The sequence below is a fragment of the Ursus maritimus genome, unplaced genomic scaffold (assembly GCF_017311325.1).
Source record: "Ursus maritimus isolate PB19 unplaced genomic scaffold, ASM1731132v1 scaffold_13, whole genome shotgun sequence".
Classification (NCBI taxonomy): Eukaryota; Metazoa; Chordata; class Mammalia; order Carnivora; family Ursidae; genus Ursus; species Ursus maritimus.
In genome coordinates, this window is record NW_024423675.1 from 21,388,675 (window position 1) to 21,406,181 (window position 17,507).

The 17,507-nt window shown below is 38.6% G+C and overlaps 1 protein-coding gene across 2 annotated transcripts in view; it reads right to left on the reverse strand.

The window, feature by feature from the left end:
• The window catches only part of CDK19 (cyclin dependent kinase 19), a 166,106-nt gene that overhangs the window by 34,789 nt on the left and 113,810 nt on the right, over window positions 1-17,507 (reverse strand). For both annotated transcript variants that reach the window (XM_040627638.1, XM_040627639.1), the window contains 2 exons: window positions 12,757-12,867; window positions 10,361-10,501 (listed from right to left, as the gene is read on the reverse strand). In XM_040627638.1, the coding sequence (XP_040483572.1) occupies window positions 10,361-10,501; window positions 12,757-12,867 (252 nt within the window). The remainder of the gene's footprint in view (window positions 1-10,360; window positions 10,502-12,756; window positions 12,868-17,507) is intronic.

Genomic DNA, 17,507 nt, shown 5'->3' on the forward strand with positions numbered 1-17,507 from the left:
GCTTCGTTCCAGTGATACCAACATGCTTGTAGTTTCTTACCCCATGCCCTTACTCCTGCCAGCTCCTCTGCCTGGAATGCTGCCCCCCCTTCCCCCTTTCATCTTATAAATCTCTACTTCTCCTTTAGACTCAGCCCGCACCCCAACTGGCCAGATGTCCTTCTCCTGTGCTCAGTACCTTCTGCATAGCGGATCTCTGACTATACCTCATAATGTCCTTTTTTTTTTCCTTTTAAGATTTTATTTATTTATTTGAAAGAGAGCGTGCATGAGAGAGCACAAGTGCGGGGGTGGGGGTTGAGAGGGACAGACGGAGAGGGAGAAGCAGACTCCCCATTGAGCAAGGAGCCGGACGCAGGGCTCGATCCCAGGACCTGGAGATCATGACCTGAGCCGAAGGCAGACACTTAACCAACCCAGGCAGCCAGGCACCCCCATAATGTCTTTTTTAAACCTTGTTGTTGTATGATGATCCATTTGTATATCTTCCCCACCATGCATTCACTGAAGGAAGGGATTGTATTTTATTTATCTGTGTAGTCCCAGCGCCCAGCATAGCTCCTGGTACATATTAGGAGATCAAAATCTATTTGTAAAGCAAATATTCTGAGTCTATAAGCCAGCACTTCTTCCACAGAAATCCAGTTATAAATGAATAATCTAGTTAAAATGACAATTAGTTTCCATAGTTCTTCACGTGTCACACTTTAGCTATATTGTGGGTGAAATAGGCATTTTTTTTTTTAAGATTTTATGTATTTATTTGACAGAGAGAGAGACAGCCAGCGAGAGAGGGAACACAAGCAGGGGGAGCGGGAGAGGAAGAAGCAGGCTCCCAGCAGAGGAGCCTGATGTGGGGCTCGATCACGCCCTGAGCCGAAGGCAGACACTTAACGACTGAGCCACCCAGGCGCCCCGAAATAGGCTTTTGTATTCAGAGAACCTGACCACAGTTTAAATTGCTATTTCTGAGCAAAAATGCCTTCCCAGTTCAAAATTATTTATCTACAACTAGACGCAGGCTATCTGTAACTCAGGAACCGTCTACAGCATTAAATGCTGTGATTCATTTCATTTTACTTAAAATGGTTTGGAGGTATCTGTAATAGGTTAATCTGAATAACCTATGTTAATCAAACCTTGGTGCTCATAGTAAACAACGCCTGCCAACCCAGCACTGCACAACAGTTAACAATGCACTTCTTTGTTTTGGCCTTTTAGGAGTGGTTACGGGCCTGGACAACAGAGATAAGGTTTTCTTTTCTCTAACAGGAACCAATAAAAAGCAGCCGTTATTAGAAGCTTAATGCAAGACAAACACAGGTATCTAGAAGGCTACTTACCTAACTGCAAGGTCACTAAGAGTATAATCAAGATAAATCCTACATTGATGGCAATGCCAGGACTAATGCTACAAAGACATTCAGATTCTATCTTACTCGTTAATGAGTACAATCTGTCCTCAGAGTAGCAATGCTGGTAGAAAGTAGTTTTCTATTTACATTTGTGACATTCATATTTAAATCAAATAATTCAGTCTTATCATTGAGAAATTAAGAATGTCATAGGCAGAGCTCCTCTCTCCTTTTCTCTGCAGTGGTGGTATGTGCCGTTGACGGTTCCTGGCCATGTCTTCTCCCAAGACTTTCAGGATCAAGCGATTCCTGGCCGAGAAGCAAAAGCAGACTCGTCCCATTCGCCAGTGCATTCGGATGAGAACTGGTGATAAAATCAGGTGTAGCTCCAGGAGGAGACAAGAGAGAAGAGCCAAGCTGGGTCTCTAAGGAATGGCACATGAGACGGCACATGTGTTTATGCTGCATGCAGGTCATGTGCTCGTATCCTATCACTCTGTAAACATCACGCCTACCTGAACAATAGACCTGTTTTATCGGGGGGGAAAATGATTGTTCTCTGTCACTATGCTTTTGCACCAGTAGGCTGGTTCAGCAATAAATATGGAAGACCTTTGGTTTGGGGGGAAAAAAAAAAGAATGTCAGAGGTAGAAATTATGAAACTGAGCCCTCTCTTTTGACTCATGAAGACACGAAGGTGAAAGACCTACAATCTTACCCAAGTTCATTGTCCCCCCTAGACAGTGGCAGACCCAGGATTAGAACTCAAGCCTCTCAGGAATGCACCACAGGCCAGGGTTATGAGAACAAAAGTGCACCTGGAAAATGCACAACACTTAATTGATTTATGGCCCTCACCTGTAGAAGGCTTCTACTCAGATGAGTGCTTAGTTGAGAATAAGATCACCCAAAATAATCATCATATGCAGTCTCCCAATAAATAATCAGTCCATGCATGTCAGATCCCCTCTTGATGAAGACACCATCATTCTCAATGAGGGATCCTGAATCACCCTAGAGTTCTAGTCACAGAGGATGCCTGTGGTAGTGATTACCCTGGTATATACATTTGTCCAAACTGATCGATTTCTAACTAAAATGGATACATTTTATCGTGTGTGAATTCTACCTCAATAATACTAATTTAATAAAATAGTATGCCTGAAATGATTCTTCAGTTTTAAACACAGGCCTCAAAGTGCTGGGGCTCCTGTCTATGGCCCTTGATTCTTAACCAGTTCCTGCTATTTCTGTCACTGTGGAATATATCTTAATTATCGCCTCTTAGTGACTTTGGAGTTAGTTTGGCAAACCACCTTCTAGATGCATGTGTTTGTCAGTACAGGCTACTAAAACTTTACGCTAAAGTCAGGGATCATCACAAGAGCCCTGTCCCTGAGCTGAACCTTAAGAGGTCTCATCCCCTTTGAAGTGGGCCCTCTTGGAAGTGTGGTTCTTAGTGTCTATCACCTGTCCACGGAACAGATGGTGCAGCAATACACTCCAGCTCACACCAACAGATGTGTAGGACTCTGCAGAAAGCACCCGTGACTGGGGTATGGGTGTGCGTGATTGAAAGCCTGTTATGCCAAAAAAAAAAAAAAAAAAAAAATCACAGCCCAGGGGCGCTTCAGTGCCTCAGTTGGTTAAGGGTCCAACTCTTGATTTCAGCTCAGGCCATGATCTCAGGGCTGTGAGACCCACGTCTGGCTCCATGCTAGGCGTGGAACCTGCTTAAGATTTTCTCTCTTTCTCCCTCTGCCCTCCACCCCACTCACACTCTCTAAATAAATAAATAAATGAATAAATAAATAAATAAATAAATAATAAAATAAAATATCACAGCCCGTATCTAGAAAACACCTCAATAATACCTTCTCACATTTTAAGGTATATGTCACAGTATCCAGAGCACCTTAAGAAACATTATCTCGCCTGATCTTCACAAGGCTTTAAGTACAGGTGGGACAGGGGTGACATCACTACCATCAAAGGCCTTCGGCTGCAGACATGAGCTGCTGAGCCACAGACGCTGGAGGACCCAGCCCTAAGGAACTAGTAAGGGACCAAAGGTCACCAGCAGGAACCCCAATGTGATTCATCAGCGTGACAAGATCTGGAATTGCCCAAAGTCACCTAAAATTGCAAGTGAGAAAATAACCAAACCATATTTTCCTAGGATTTTTATTGTTAGCTCTGCATTCTAAGCCATTAGGAAAATTCTTCAAAATGCCAGCATGATGGCTACTGTCAGATTTTAAGGGGTTCACTGTGGTAAACACATTTACCCTGTCAGGCCCTGTTTAGCACAGACAAAATTAAAGACCTGATGTATCTCCTTGTCAGACAAGGTATGAATAGAAGCTGTGCTGCACACAGAGATTCCTAGAAAACTCTCCAACCACTGAGCACTTATTTTAATCAAACTTCCACAAAGAGTAACAGTACAGCACTTCCTCTCCAGCTGAGTGGAAACAGAGGCCATCTCTGACTTTCGTACGTTGATCTTTATACCGCGATGTTCCTAAAGCACCTTCAAATGCTCTCTCTTAGCTAAAGGACGATAATATTGCATGCTTCCTCATGGTGTCTTTTCATTGCTTGTCAGCTCCCTGTTTCAACACAGCAGCACTACCAATTTTTAGTAGTGGGAAACTTAAATTTTTCTTTGCATTTTTGCCTTTGTTCGAAAGAAATGCATGAAAAATAGAAATGAGATAGTGGTGATAAACATAGGCCTCAGACTGTATAACAAAGATGGGATCTCTAGGTACGTTCAAAGTGAAGAAAAATCCCGGATCTCAAATGAACACACCCTCTAGATTTAAGTAGCTTAAACCTGTGGTTCCATAATGGGTGGGGAAGAAATGGAGGGGGAGGGGACAGGAGAGGAGGGGAAATGAACATACACCAAATTCTGGAAATAAATCACTGAAGAATGTTTGGAAAAGCGGAGGGATAAGTGGTACATTATATTATTTTTTAGCTCTTTAGAACCAGAACTACCCCCAAACTCTTGCCACTCAAGCAACTTTTCAACAAGGAAAAAGTGATATATGAAAGAAGGGACTTCTTGCACTTTCTTATGTTTCCACTAAATAAATAGAACAATAACAGGATCCAAATATCATATAAAAGCCTCTTAGAGTTTGTGGTAGGCAGCCTCGGACACGGTTTCCAATATCCCCACCCCTAGTAAACACGCTCTTTGTAATCACTCCCCGAGTGTGGGCTGCACAAATGACTTCTAGTGAACAGGAGACAGCAACGGTAATGGAATGTCACTTCCATGATTCACTAACAGAACACCGTGACTTCCATCTCGCTAACACACACTCTCTCGCCCTCTTGTTTGCTCACTCTGGTGAAGAAAACTGCCATGTTGTAAGACGCTCTGTGCAGAAGCCTATGTGGCAAAGAACCAAGGGAAGCCTCCACCTATCGGCTCCTGAGGAAATGAATCCTGCCAACAACCACGTGAACAAGATGCTTCCTAGTGAAGACTTGAGATGACTGCAATCGTTTAAGGAGACTCTGAGACAGGATCCAGATAAGCCACACCGAGAGTCCCAACCCACGGAACCTGTGAGATGATAAATGTTGTTTAAACATCTTTAAAGCCACTACGTTCAGGGGCAATTTGTCATACAGCAGTAGATAACTAACACAGACTTAAAACATACACAGCCAACAGGTCATAAACAACCTAGAATGCTGTTGAAAATCAAATAAGTATTCTGCCTGAACAAGCTGGTGTCATAGGAAAAAAATAACAAACCAAACCTATGTAGCTCTCTCTCAGTTAGTATGACAAAGTATCCAGAGGCATTAGTACACATTTCTCTGTAGCTAGAATATCTATTACACCATTTTCTTTAATCAACTGAAATATACCTGACTCTAAGTATTGGCAAGTTTATTATTATTATTATTATTATTATTATTATTACTATTAACCTCTAATTGAATAAAAAAGTCTTTAGGTCTGTGACAGGAGTGACTTTTTGACAACCGTAAAATGTTTAGTAGATGTTAACTAATAACAAAACTCAAAAGACTACTGGATACAAAATCATTTTCTCCCTCAACTAGATCTCACAAAATGTCCACGTACCATGTTTGCAGACAATATAGTTATCTGTACCCATACACTTCAAAAGAGTACAAATTCACCCACCATTGTGAATAATAATTACCATTCAAACCCAAAGTTAGAGTTTTAGGATGGGACCCCCACAAATATTTTTTTGAAAGACAGAGCATGATCAGGGCCCTGGAGCATTTACTAAGATCTTTCATTTGATAAAGACCTAGCATTTATCATGTGTTAGGTACTGAGATAGGAAAGTGACAGAGAGAGTTTAACTTATAGTTCAGTTTATGCCACTGATCCAGTAGCAACACTGAGTAACTAAGGAGCCATAAATCTTAACAACACTATCATTGAGCCAGTATTTCTCTACCTTTGCTAAAGAACAATATGCAATTGTCAGATGGTTTGCTGAAATTCAATACATGTAACTTAAAACACAAACAATATACCAATACTAGGAATACAAAAATTAGTAAGATATGATCCTTGCTGCCCAGAAGCTCATAATTTTGAAAAAGGGATAAACTGTATCTTGGCACTCTTCCAGTCTTACCAGAATCGTAATCTCATAAAAGTGAGTCATCCTATATTTCATCTTCTTACTCTTAGCTATATCCTGCTGTAAAATTAAAATACATCTTTTTTCCCTTGGTGTTTACAAGTTCCAAATATTTATAGACTCATGTCTCTACTTTGCTGTCTCTCAGCCAAGATGAATATATTTAGCTCCTCTTCTCCTTTCCTTTTAAAGCAATTCCTCAATATAAGTAATCTTTTAGTGACTTTATTTAAATTCTCTATTTCTGTTTTAAATTCTGGGATCCAAATGACATAACTAAATACTACTCCAGATATGTAATCAATCACAGGGAAAAACCCCAACCTTCTTTGATGATATAATGCCTGTTTGTAGAGTCCAAAACACTGATTTTTATTTACTTTTTCAGTTTGGGGGTTATACTATTACACTGTAAATTTAATGCCTTTAGGATCTTGCAAGTTTCTCGCTCTGAAACAATTGTGACCAACAAATAGTATAAAGCCAAATTTCTTTCAGCGATAGGAAATGAAACATTAAAAAAAACCACTCATGATTAAAATTGCAACTCTATTAAGCTTACACACAAAAAATAACTTTTCAAATGTCCCCATCAAGTTTTTAACACCACATTCATATTTGATATACTTTATATTTCTATATCTACTACAGAATACATTTAAAGTAAACATACAAAACAAAATCTTCTACTCCTGGAAGTACTTTGGCAGAACCATGACAATATGTTCCAGCTATCAGGATTCATGATCAGTGATAAGAACTTAGCAGGCTGTCCCAGGGTAGATTCCTACTGGTTCAAAGTTTCAAATATTATTAGTTACTTATTTGAAGAGTAGAGGCATTCAGCGAATGTGAGTAAATTATGAATGTGCTATCCAAGGTCAGAACCACATGCAGAATGTATTTTCAACACTATGCTCATGTTATGGATGAGGTAATAATAATCAATAGTGGCTTTTTTAATGGGAAAAAAATTTTCATTCCAGAAAAAAACATTCATTCTGTTGCTTCCAATTTTTTTTTAAGTAAACTCTACACCACACACAAGGCTTGAACTCACAACCCTGAGATCAAGAGTTGCATGCGCTACCCACTGAGCCATCCAGTCCACCCCTGTTGCTCACAAACTTTTAGTACTTAAGAACAAACAAACTCCCAGGGCACCTGGGTGGCTCAGTCAGTTAACCGTCTGCCTTCGGCTTGGGTCATGATCTCGGGGTCCTAGGATCGAGCCCTATGTCGGGCTCCCTGCTCAGCGGGGAGTCTGCTTCTCCCTCTCCCTGTGCCTCTCAACCTGGTTGTGTTCTCCCTCTCTCTTACTCTCTGTCAAATAAACAAAGAAATCTTAAAAAAAAGAAAAGAAAAAAAAGAGCAAACTCCCTAGCCTGCTATCTAGAGCTTCCTTGATCAGGCTCTAACTGATATCTTTCTAGACTTCAGCACACACTACCACAATTTAGCTTATCCATTTTGTAGTCAGACAGAATTCCATACTCTTTCTGGGATAACTCAAGAGCTTTCTCACCTCAGAAATGTTTACACCCAACACTCCCTTAGGTTACCCTCCTCTCTCAAATCTCTACTTAGGGTGTCAGTATAGCCGAGCGGTCTAAAGTGCCAGACTCAAGCTTCGCTTCCTCAAGTCTCTATTTTCATTCTACTTATCCTTCAACGTCTGGCTCAAGTGGCAGCTCTGTGAAGCTTTCCCTGAGCCCCCCCCACCCCTCATAACCTCTTCTAACCTTGAGTAGCATTTGGTCTGTGCCTGTCACATGGCCACGATCACATTCTTTCTCATCTAGCTTATAGCATCTTGCTTGCATCCATGGCACATTTCTTCTCTCAGAGTAAAGTCCTGAGGAGAAGGTCTTCCATGCAGTCATATTTGTACTTGTCCCCATCCCTCATGCTTTAAACATACAAGGTAGTAATAAATGTTTATTGTAGACAGTGTGTTGAAATATATACATGTTACTTGATCCAAAAGCATACCATAATAATCAGTATTCTTACTCATACTCACTCACTGGGGAAATATTTACTCAGTACCTATTGTGTACTCAGGTACTACTAGGGTGCCAAAATGAATCATAGACCCTGCTCTCTCAAGAAGTATACTGTCTAGGGACGCCTGGGTGGCACAGTGGTTAAGCGTCTGCCTTCGGCTCAGGGCGTGATCCCGGCGTTACGGGATCGAGCCCCACATCAGGCTCCTCCGCTATGAGCCTGCTTCTTCCTCTCCCACTCCCCCTGCTTGTATTCCCTCTCTCGCTGACTGTCTCTATCTCTGTCAAATAAATAAATAAAATCTTTAAAAAAAAAAGAAGTATACGGTCTAGAAGATGTTCTAAGGCAGCTACATAAATTGCTATAACACTAACAGATAAATTTCATAAGAGAAGTAAAGACGTACAACAGCAACCAGCAAGAAGGAGAGATTATTTCCAAGTAGGAATGGCTATGAGGGTAAGTTTTAACATTTGTGCAAGTCCTCAAAGACAGGTACTATTTGAATATGAAGAGACGGGGTAATAAATAAAGGCCACTGAGGCAGGAAATCTCAGGACGACACAAGAAACAATCAACAGTTTAATGGTACAGTGTAAATGAAAGACTACAGGGATAAAGAAAAATTCTAAAGGCAGTTGGAGCTATATCTGTTACGACCTTGAAAGCCCAATAAGGAACTAGAGCTTTAGTCTGTAAGCAATGCGGAACTATTTCAAAGTTCTGGAACGGGAGCTCTATAATTATTCAGAAGGTCCCAAGTGGATGGAAGGGAAAGAGACTGTTTGCAAGGAGACAAGTCCAGAGGCTAGTACCATACTTCAAGAGAGAGAGAATAAAGGCCTGAGCTAGGAATGAGGCACCAGGGATGGAAATGGACAAATGGAAGAGATAGTTTAGAGGTGAAACTGACAAGACTAGGCAAGGTCTAGATGTATAGTGCAAGGGTCTGCAAGGGGTAAAAAAAACTTTCTAGGCTGAGAGGAGGGTGATGCCATAACTAAAATAGACAGGAAAGCAGCAGCTAACCAACTAGGAGAAAACTGAGTCCTAGTCATACTGAGCTTTAGTACAGGTGGATACTCAGGTGAAAACGTCAGAAATAAAATCTGTTAATCTATGCTATTCAGAATAAAATATAGAATTTTGTGAAAAAAGAGTTGAAATTAATCTTCAATAAAAGATTCTGATCGATGATTCAAACATGATCATGAACTCAAAAATAACTCACATCGGTTACATTAAGTACATATAGCAAATTAATATCTAAAACCATTTATGAAGGAGGCTTTGATCTAGAGCGACCTCAGGTACCCACGTAAAAAGTGCTGATTCATGGTTAATAGCAAAGTGGATAGGTGGAAGTCTTTGAGATCCTTACAGTTCAAAATTATGAGGTGAAATGCATCTGTTGAAATGGTAAGTCCATCTTTGTGGTCACTGTCATTTGCCTCCAATTTAACTTCAATGTCACAGAAAGAGATGGTCAAGTCAGACGGCAAGGCCTGACTGACAGGGTAGCAAGGGGTACTAACTAGATGTCCTGTGTATTCATCCCTTTCTATAACAAATACTTCTCAATTAGTAAAACCGAGTCGACCTAGATTTATCCCTACTATATCCCTAGAATCTCCAAAAGCCTAAAAAAAAAAAGATCATGAAACCACTTTTCCTAGGAGAGTTGGGAAATAAAATTTCCAATTATAAACTCCTGGGTATTACAACTATTCAGTAACCATATTTTCTTACGAAAAACAAAAAAGATCTCATTAATATAAACTAACATGACAATAATGCAAAGGTAACTAGAATCTGACATTAATAAATGTTTGTTACATGTGTACTGAAAAAAGTAAAATCAAACATTTGATTTATTGTAATACTGGTAACATTTACTGATAACACTGGTAACAACAGTCTATTTACTGGATGCAATGTCATTATTTCAGCTTAGCTCTTAAGGAAAAAAAAACAAAGAGAACTCAATTTTTATTATTAATGTTTTTACTAATAATGAGCAATAACATGAAAAACAAAATGGATTGCAAGTTACTTATTTCACATACAACTATCCATTAAGAGTATACCAATCATTCGCTGAAAACCACACTGACATTTTATAGCTATGCATATATATAATGGAACAACAAACACCAAATGTTAATAATGGTAATCTTTTAATTGTAGGCTTATTGGTGATTTTATTTCCTTCCCTTTTGCTTATATGTGTTTTAAAATTTTTTTACAATTAATATTTATAATAATTCTACTAAGAGGAAAAGATATTTTTTAAGAGAAGGTAAAAAAAAAAATTGTATTGATCAATTTAAAAGAAACATACTTACCAGATCTCTGTGAAGCACCCAATTTGCATGGAGGTAATGGATACCATCAAGAATCTGGTAAAGTAATGATTTAACCATAGATCTTGGCAACTGCATGGGCTTTTTATTTGCTTTTGATGCACGGTGAAACTTAATAATATGCTAAAAATTAAAAAAAAATAAAACATACAAAATAATATATAGTATTTGCTAATATCTACATCAATGAAACACAAGTCTGCAATAAACTCTCTACATTTAAAAATTACTTACTAAAGGCCAATAATGACGCAAAGAAAAATAATTTGAATAATAAGGTCAACCAAATAGAACCTATATTGGGGGTGAATGTGACAATGTTATTGAGGGTATAATGACTAGATTTACTGAAACCATTAAGATTTTCATTAAATAAGACTGACAGGTAAAAAGCGTTGATGTTTAAAAGGCTGCATAAAAATAGTACTACTAGTTGTATTCTCTATTGACAGAATGAAAGACTAAAAAAAAAGAGAAAAAGACCCTGTAAATCTTTACTGTTCTTCTTCTCCTTCTTCTTTTTTTTTCTTTTTTAAAGAAACTCCATGCCACATATGAGGCTTGAACTCACAATCCTGAGATCAAGAGTCCCATGCTCTACTGACTGAGCCAGCCATGCACCCCTATATCTTTACGATACTATAAGAAGTTAGCACTTAGAGCATTTGTGTAATGTCACTGACTATGTGTACATTTGAATAATTGTTAAGTTCTACCTTCTTTTGGTACAGAATGAAATTAGGATACAATCCCATTAGTTAATATTAAATAGGAAATCGCTAGAAAGGAGTAGGGAGAGGAAAAACGGGAAATTCAATTCCATTGGAATAAATACAACTGCATCAACATATTATAATTTTTATGTCCACATGTTATTTCTAGGTTATAAAAACATTACAATGACAGGGAAGAAATGCTACCTGTCCCCCAAACCTGTACCTCCATCTTCACCTCACCCCTACGCAAAACATGACATAATGGGTATTAAAGGCCACTTAAACCCCTATTAAACAACACTGGTAAAGCTGTCAACAATGCTCCACTAACTTTAAAGTGGCCAAATCGTATGGAAAAATTTTAAGCTGTTTACATAGATTTTTTGCTTTTTTATAAACTGTTCAACAATATGTACTTTATTTAAAGAACTAATAGAAAATTAGGGTTTATACTGTAGCAGCAGTGCCCAAAAAACAAAATATATATATATATATAGTAAGAGCTACACATATATAACTTTCAACTTTTTATAGCCACATCAAAAGAAAAAAAAAAGAAACAGGTAAAATTAATGGAATATATTTTAATTAACCCAGTATATTCAAAATATTATCATTTCAACATATAATCAATATAAAACATATTAATGAGATATTTTACTTTTTTTTTTTCCTACTAAATCTTCAAAAGCCAGAGTGTATTTTATATCTGTAGCGCATCTCAACTTAGACCAGCTACACTTCCAGTGCTCCATAGGCACACGCGGCTAGGGGCCGCCATGTTACAAACAACACAGTTCTGCGGGGAAGTACTACATGTTCTTTCATCACATCACTGAGGTTCAAAGTGAAGTACACATGTTATCAAATAAACCTTGGCAGAAATATAAAGGATACAGAGAAATAGGGAAAACATAATTTTTATGAATATCCATGAGAAAAATTCACTGGACATTCTTGTCAATATGCTATAATAGCATAAATTCTGAAAGTTCCTTCAAGACCTGTAAGTCTGTTAAAGTTACTCTAAACAGATGTGCCATATGTATAGATGACACACCACAATATGTCAAGTCAAAACTTAACTACCAAAAATCTGGACTTACTGCCAAGTTTGATTTTTTTTTACTTTTAGCAACTCCTTGGATAAAACGTTTAAATACCCTGACTTCTGACATAAAAAATTGGGAATTAGAATTTGGGGCTAATATTTGTAAAACTATATATGTACTTCCATTTGGTAGAGTCGGTTTTAATTGGAAAAATGCTGCAAGAGATTGACCTTAACTTAGGGAAATTATTCACGAGTACATAACTGGTGAAATTTGAACTACCGTGTGTACCACAAAAGAAAGCAATTTTCACTACAGATTATCAGTAAAGTGTCACTGATGACTTGCATAAAATTATAATCTCACACACATTAACACTTTCTGAAGTGAAATTTCTGAGTGTTACGAACACCATGTTCTCAGTATATGAGATTATATGTTTATTGCTTGAGTTCTTTGAAATCTGCATTTGCATTTGATACTTATTTTACACTCTGGTCAACAAAGCAAGTTTTCCTTTATATGCATTAGCAATATGCAGTGCATACATTAATCTGTTTCTCCATACCTAGATGAAATAGTCCTAAAAATAAAGCTCGTTTAGACTTACCCACAAATCATGTTCTGCATAATCAAAGAGCAGCCACACCTTCCTGTCACTGTGAGAAAGGAACACCTTCTGCAAGGCGATCACGTTAGGGTGCTTCAATTCTCGCAAAAGCTGAATGCAAGAGGAAGAGAGGGGTCACTCTCCTGTTCGCAAGCAGGGGGAAATGATGCATTTTCTAGTGAAATCTTTGAAAATTTAGACAATCCGGATAAGCAAAATAAAAGAAAAAAAATACCCCTACTCCAAGATAAGCTCTGCCCCATCTTGGTGCATATCCTTCCAAATCCTTTTTCCACCTGTATGTGTGTGTTTTCAAAATGGGATCATTTTAAGTAGTAAAACGTAAAATGGTAAACAAAAGTAAACATCATAGAATGAAGTAATTAAAAATAATCTGGAATGTGATTTTTTTTTTTTACTATTGGGGGGCAGGAATCACGTATTATTTCTGTTTTTTTCTACCCTAGCACAGTAGGTGCTCAGTAAATATTTGACAAAAGAAGGAAAGAGTTTTAACAATCCCTACACTTATCCATGCCTAGAGCATGTACTTGAGGTTTTTTAGAAAAGCAATGAGTATAAGGTAATGACTCTGATACTCGCTGATAAAAAAAAAAAAAATTGGTGTGGAGAAGAGGTCCCATAAACAGAGAATAAGGAATAGGTCCTCACGCAGTAGAAGCCAGACCCTGAGAGTAAGAAGGAAATCATAAGATAGACCAGATCCGCAAGTGAAACCTTAGCACTTGGCCCATAACAGGCAGCTGCTTGATAAATTATTTAGCAACAACAACTTTCGCTGTTCGAGGGGAAAGCCTTATAAACACGCCTGCCTCAGGCAGTTCTTAACCAGGGTTCAGATTTAACACTAACATGCTCAATTTGATATTTTCAATGTCTTTTAAATGTAAAACTCTGTGGGAGATACAAAAAGGGAGAGGGAATGAAATTTCTACTGAATACTCTGTGTGTTGGATTATATATACATGTTTTTCTCTCGTTTAATCCTTATAACAATCCTATGATGCACATGGAACCTGAAGTCAGTGTCATAAAAACAGCTTGACCAAAACCAAACACCTAGAAAGAGAAGAGGTTTGGATTTAAAGAGATCTGCCTAATTCCAAAGTCCATGCTTTGTCCACAATGGCTGAAGTTTTTGTCTTCAATTCCCGCAGTGTAATGGGCAAGACAGACACACAAATCGATTAACGAGGCAAGAGAAAAACAAATTCCTTACCCATTCTAATAACTTTATTATTATTTTTTCCCAATGACTTGAAATGAGTAAAGTATACCTTCGGTGCCTGTGCTGAAATCCTGTACAAATTCATGTGAATTCCATCTCTGGAACTTTTAATAAATTAGTTCCCAGTTGCCTAATTCTTCACTACTTTCAATGTTGTTTCCCAGTCCTTCAATTCTCTCATTTTGGCTCTATACTTCAACCCTTTCTCTTGACCTGCACTTTGACCACCTTTGCTGGAAGGTGGTGCTCTACTGGCTATAATTTGGGCATGGTTCCGGGATAGTCCTCCCTGGGTTCTCCCTCAACCCACATGCCCTGGAACACAGCTAAGAAACAAGGCTTAGGATGGGCTTCTGCTTCACAGTCTGCCTCAGGGTTCTACACGCATTGCCTACTGGATGTAGGTGGGAAAGGAGAGCTGGAAGGAAATGTCCAGGGAAGACAGAACAGTCCTACTCTCTTGGTGGAGAAGGAGGGCGGTGGGGCCATTAGGTGGGTGCTCAGCTTTGGGCTGCTATCTCTGTTCCCACTGCCTAAGAAATGTTAAACAACCCTGCTTCTTGCTTCAGACGCAAATGTTAGACATAATATGCCCCTAATTAATAACTGAATCAGAGAAAGTGGGGGATACAGAGCTATATCCAGACAGTTTCCTGTTTTTGAATGGTTTAGGCTCTCTGACACAGTAGGTTAATATGTTTAATGACCCTATTTGCCATGGTCAACCTTCAAGCTCTTGGACTCTGGGAAGAGGCCTCATTGCAGGTGCAATGTCTTGTCACCCTTTCTTTCTGACTCTTGGTATTAATGAACTTAGAGAGTTTGGCTTTATTAAGTCTCTACCCAAAATACATTCTCTTTGTTGCCTACAGTGGAAGGGAGGTGAAACTCACTGCTGCATCTAAACCAGGTTCTGACTTGTTGGGGGAAGGGGATGTCACATGTAGCAATGTTTCATCACATAAAAAATTATGTTTTCTGTGACTACAAATTGGTGATCTCTCTACAATGAAACCACTTTAACTCCCATGTTTGAACATTACTTTGAATAGGTAATACATTTACATGGTCCAAAAATCAAAAGTACATAAAAGGGTATACACTGAGATGTCTCATAACCATGCCTGCCCCTGGTGACCTTAGTCCTCCTTTCCTGCTAAAACTAACAACTTTTATTAGTTAATTCTTCCAGTGTTTCTTTATGCAAATAAAAGCAAACAGGAGTATATATTTTTATCTGTCCTTATTTACTCAAAAGATAACACTTAAGTTTTTTTCAATACAATCTATCCTAGAAATTCTCTCCAATATCAGTATACAATATTAGTATTGTAGGTAGAAATCTTCAATACAATATTAGTATTGTAAGTAGAAATCTTCCTTTTTCTTCATTACGGCAGCAATAAATTTCTAGGTCTTTTCTTTTCCAGCTCTTTTTTTTTATTGTGGTAAAATATACACAACATAAACTTAACATTTTTTTTTAAGATTTTATTTATTCGACAGAGATAGAGACAGCCAGCGAGAGAGGGAACACAAGCAGGGGGAGTGGGAGAGGAAGAAGCAGGCTCATAGGGGGAAGAGCCTGATGTGGGGCTCGATCCCATAACGCCGGGATCATGCCCTGAGCCAAAGGCAGACGCTTAACTGCTGTGCCACCCAGGCGCCCCTAAACTTACCATTTTAACCATTTTCAAGTGTACAGTTATCCTTTGATACTCATTTTGCAGAAATATCTCACTGTTATAGTCTTTATTCATCCATGTAAAGCAAGAGATAAGACAAAGGCCAAATAATGGGGAGCCTTGTACGCCATGCAGAAGTGTCACCAGCGAGGCTCTCTAATATCACTGGAAACTTGGTGAGCACAGAGGGTTAGTGGAGAAACCAGCCGATATTAAAGGGTCCCACACCTTAACTATCTTCTGTGTGTGTCTCATGATCAGGTCACCGAACAAGGAAGTTTGAGGGTGACGGAGTTTAAGACGACTCTTAGATTTGGCTTCACGAAATCATCTGTACTTTATGTGTATTTATATTAGTATTTTTTATATTGCTTTAACTGTTTACAACTGTCCCCCATTAAACCTTGAGGACAGTTTTTAATTTATCCCTGTATCCCCAGGGACTAACGCAGGGCCTGGCACATAGAAGAAGTCCTGTTTTTAGTGATCTCATCTACTTTGAGGGCTTTAAATGTCACTGACGTGCATGAACTCCTAAATGTTTATCTCTGTCCACACATCTTCCCTGAGCTCCAGCGATAGGTATCCAACTGCATCAACATCTCTACTTGAATGCCTAAGGGCCAAAACTGAGGTGGTGATATCCACCGCCCCTGCCCTCTACCTAACTGCTCTTACCCCGGCTCAGTTCATAGCAACCTCATCATTCCAGTTACTCAGGTAAACAACTTCCTCTACTTTATTATTTTTTTTTTAAGATTTTATTTATTTATTTGACAGAGAGAGAGAGACAGCCAGCAAGAGAGGGAACACAAGCAGGGGGAGTGGGAGAGGAAGAAGCAGGCTTCCAGCAAAGTGGGGAGCCCGATGCGGGGCTCGATCCCAGGACCCTGGGATCACGCCCTGGGCCGAAGACAGACGCTTAACGACTGAGCCACCCAGGCGCCCCAACTTCCTCTACTTTAATTCTATTCACAATACCACTTTCTCGGCGAGTCTTTCCTGGTTCTCCTATTTGCAATTACAACCTCCCTCTGCACCTTTATTTTTCTGCAAAGCACTATCACTGTCAAACTATTATAGCTCTCTATCCCTTATCTATAATTCTAAAGCACTCAGAAAACAAAGCTTTCTAGGAACTCACGTAGGGAAAAAAATTTTAACTTTAATGGGAAAAAAAATGCACTGTCAAGGGTACACCCTTTCAGGTTATCAGATTCTGATCCTATGGAAGCTATTTTACAACTCAGTACATTATAGATAACTGATAACAATGCAGGATAATTCTTGTCTATACACATGCAAACTGTCCTGTCAAGGACAGGTTCACTGACTTCCCTCTCCCGTTATGGAAGAGGTGAGTTTTGCCTCAATTTGTCCATCATTTTAATATTCCTGATTTATAAATACTTCTGTTCTAAGGATTCTCCTTCGAATGGGCTATACCATCTACTGGGTTCCTTCATTTAATAAGTTAAATAAAATCTTCAAAATGTGCTCATTTTGTATCTGTATCACATCATAATTTTACCTTCTTTGAAAATTATCCTTTGATACTCATTTTGCAGAAATATCTCACTTGCCCTAATGTGAAGCTGTTATAGTCTTTACTCACCCAAGTGTGAATGATCATACTTCTATACTAAAGAACACTAACAGGTTTGATTACTATTTCCCTGGCTGTCAGGTGACATAATATATACACCATATTATCTTTCTAAAATCTTTTAAAAAATATTTTAATCTAAAATACATGTGGTTCCTGAGGCTTCATTTAAGGAATTGGGGACCTAGGTATTGTTTATTTATTTTATCTT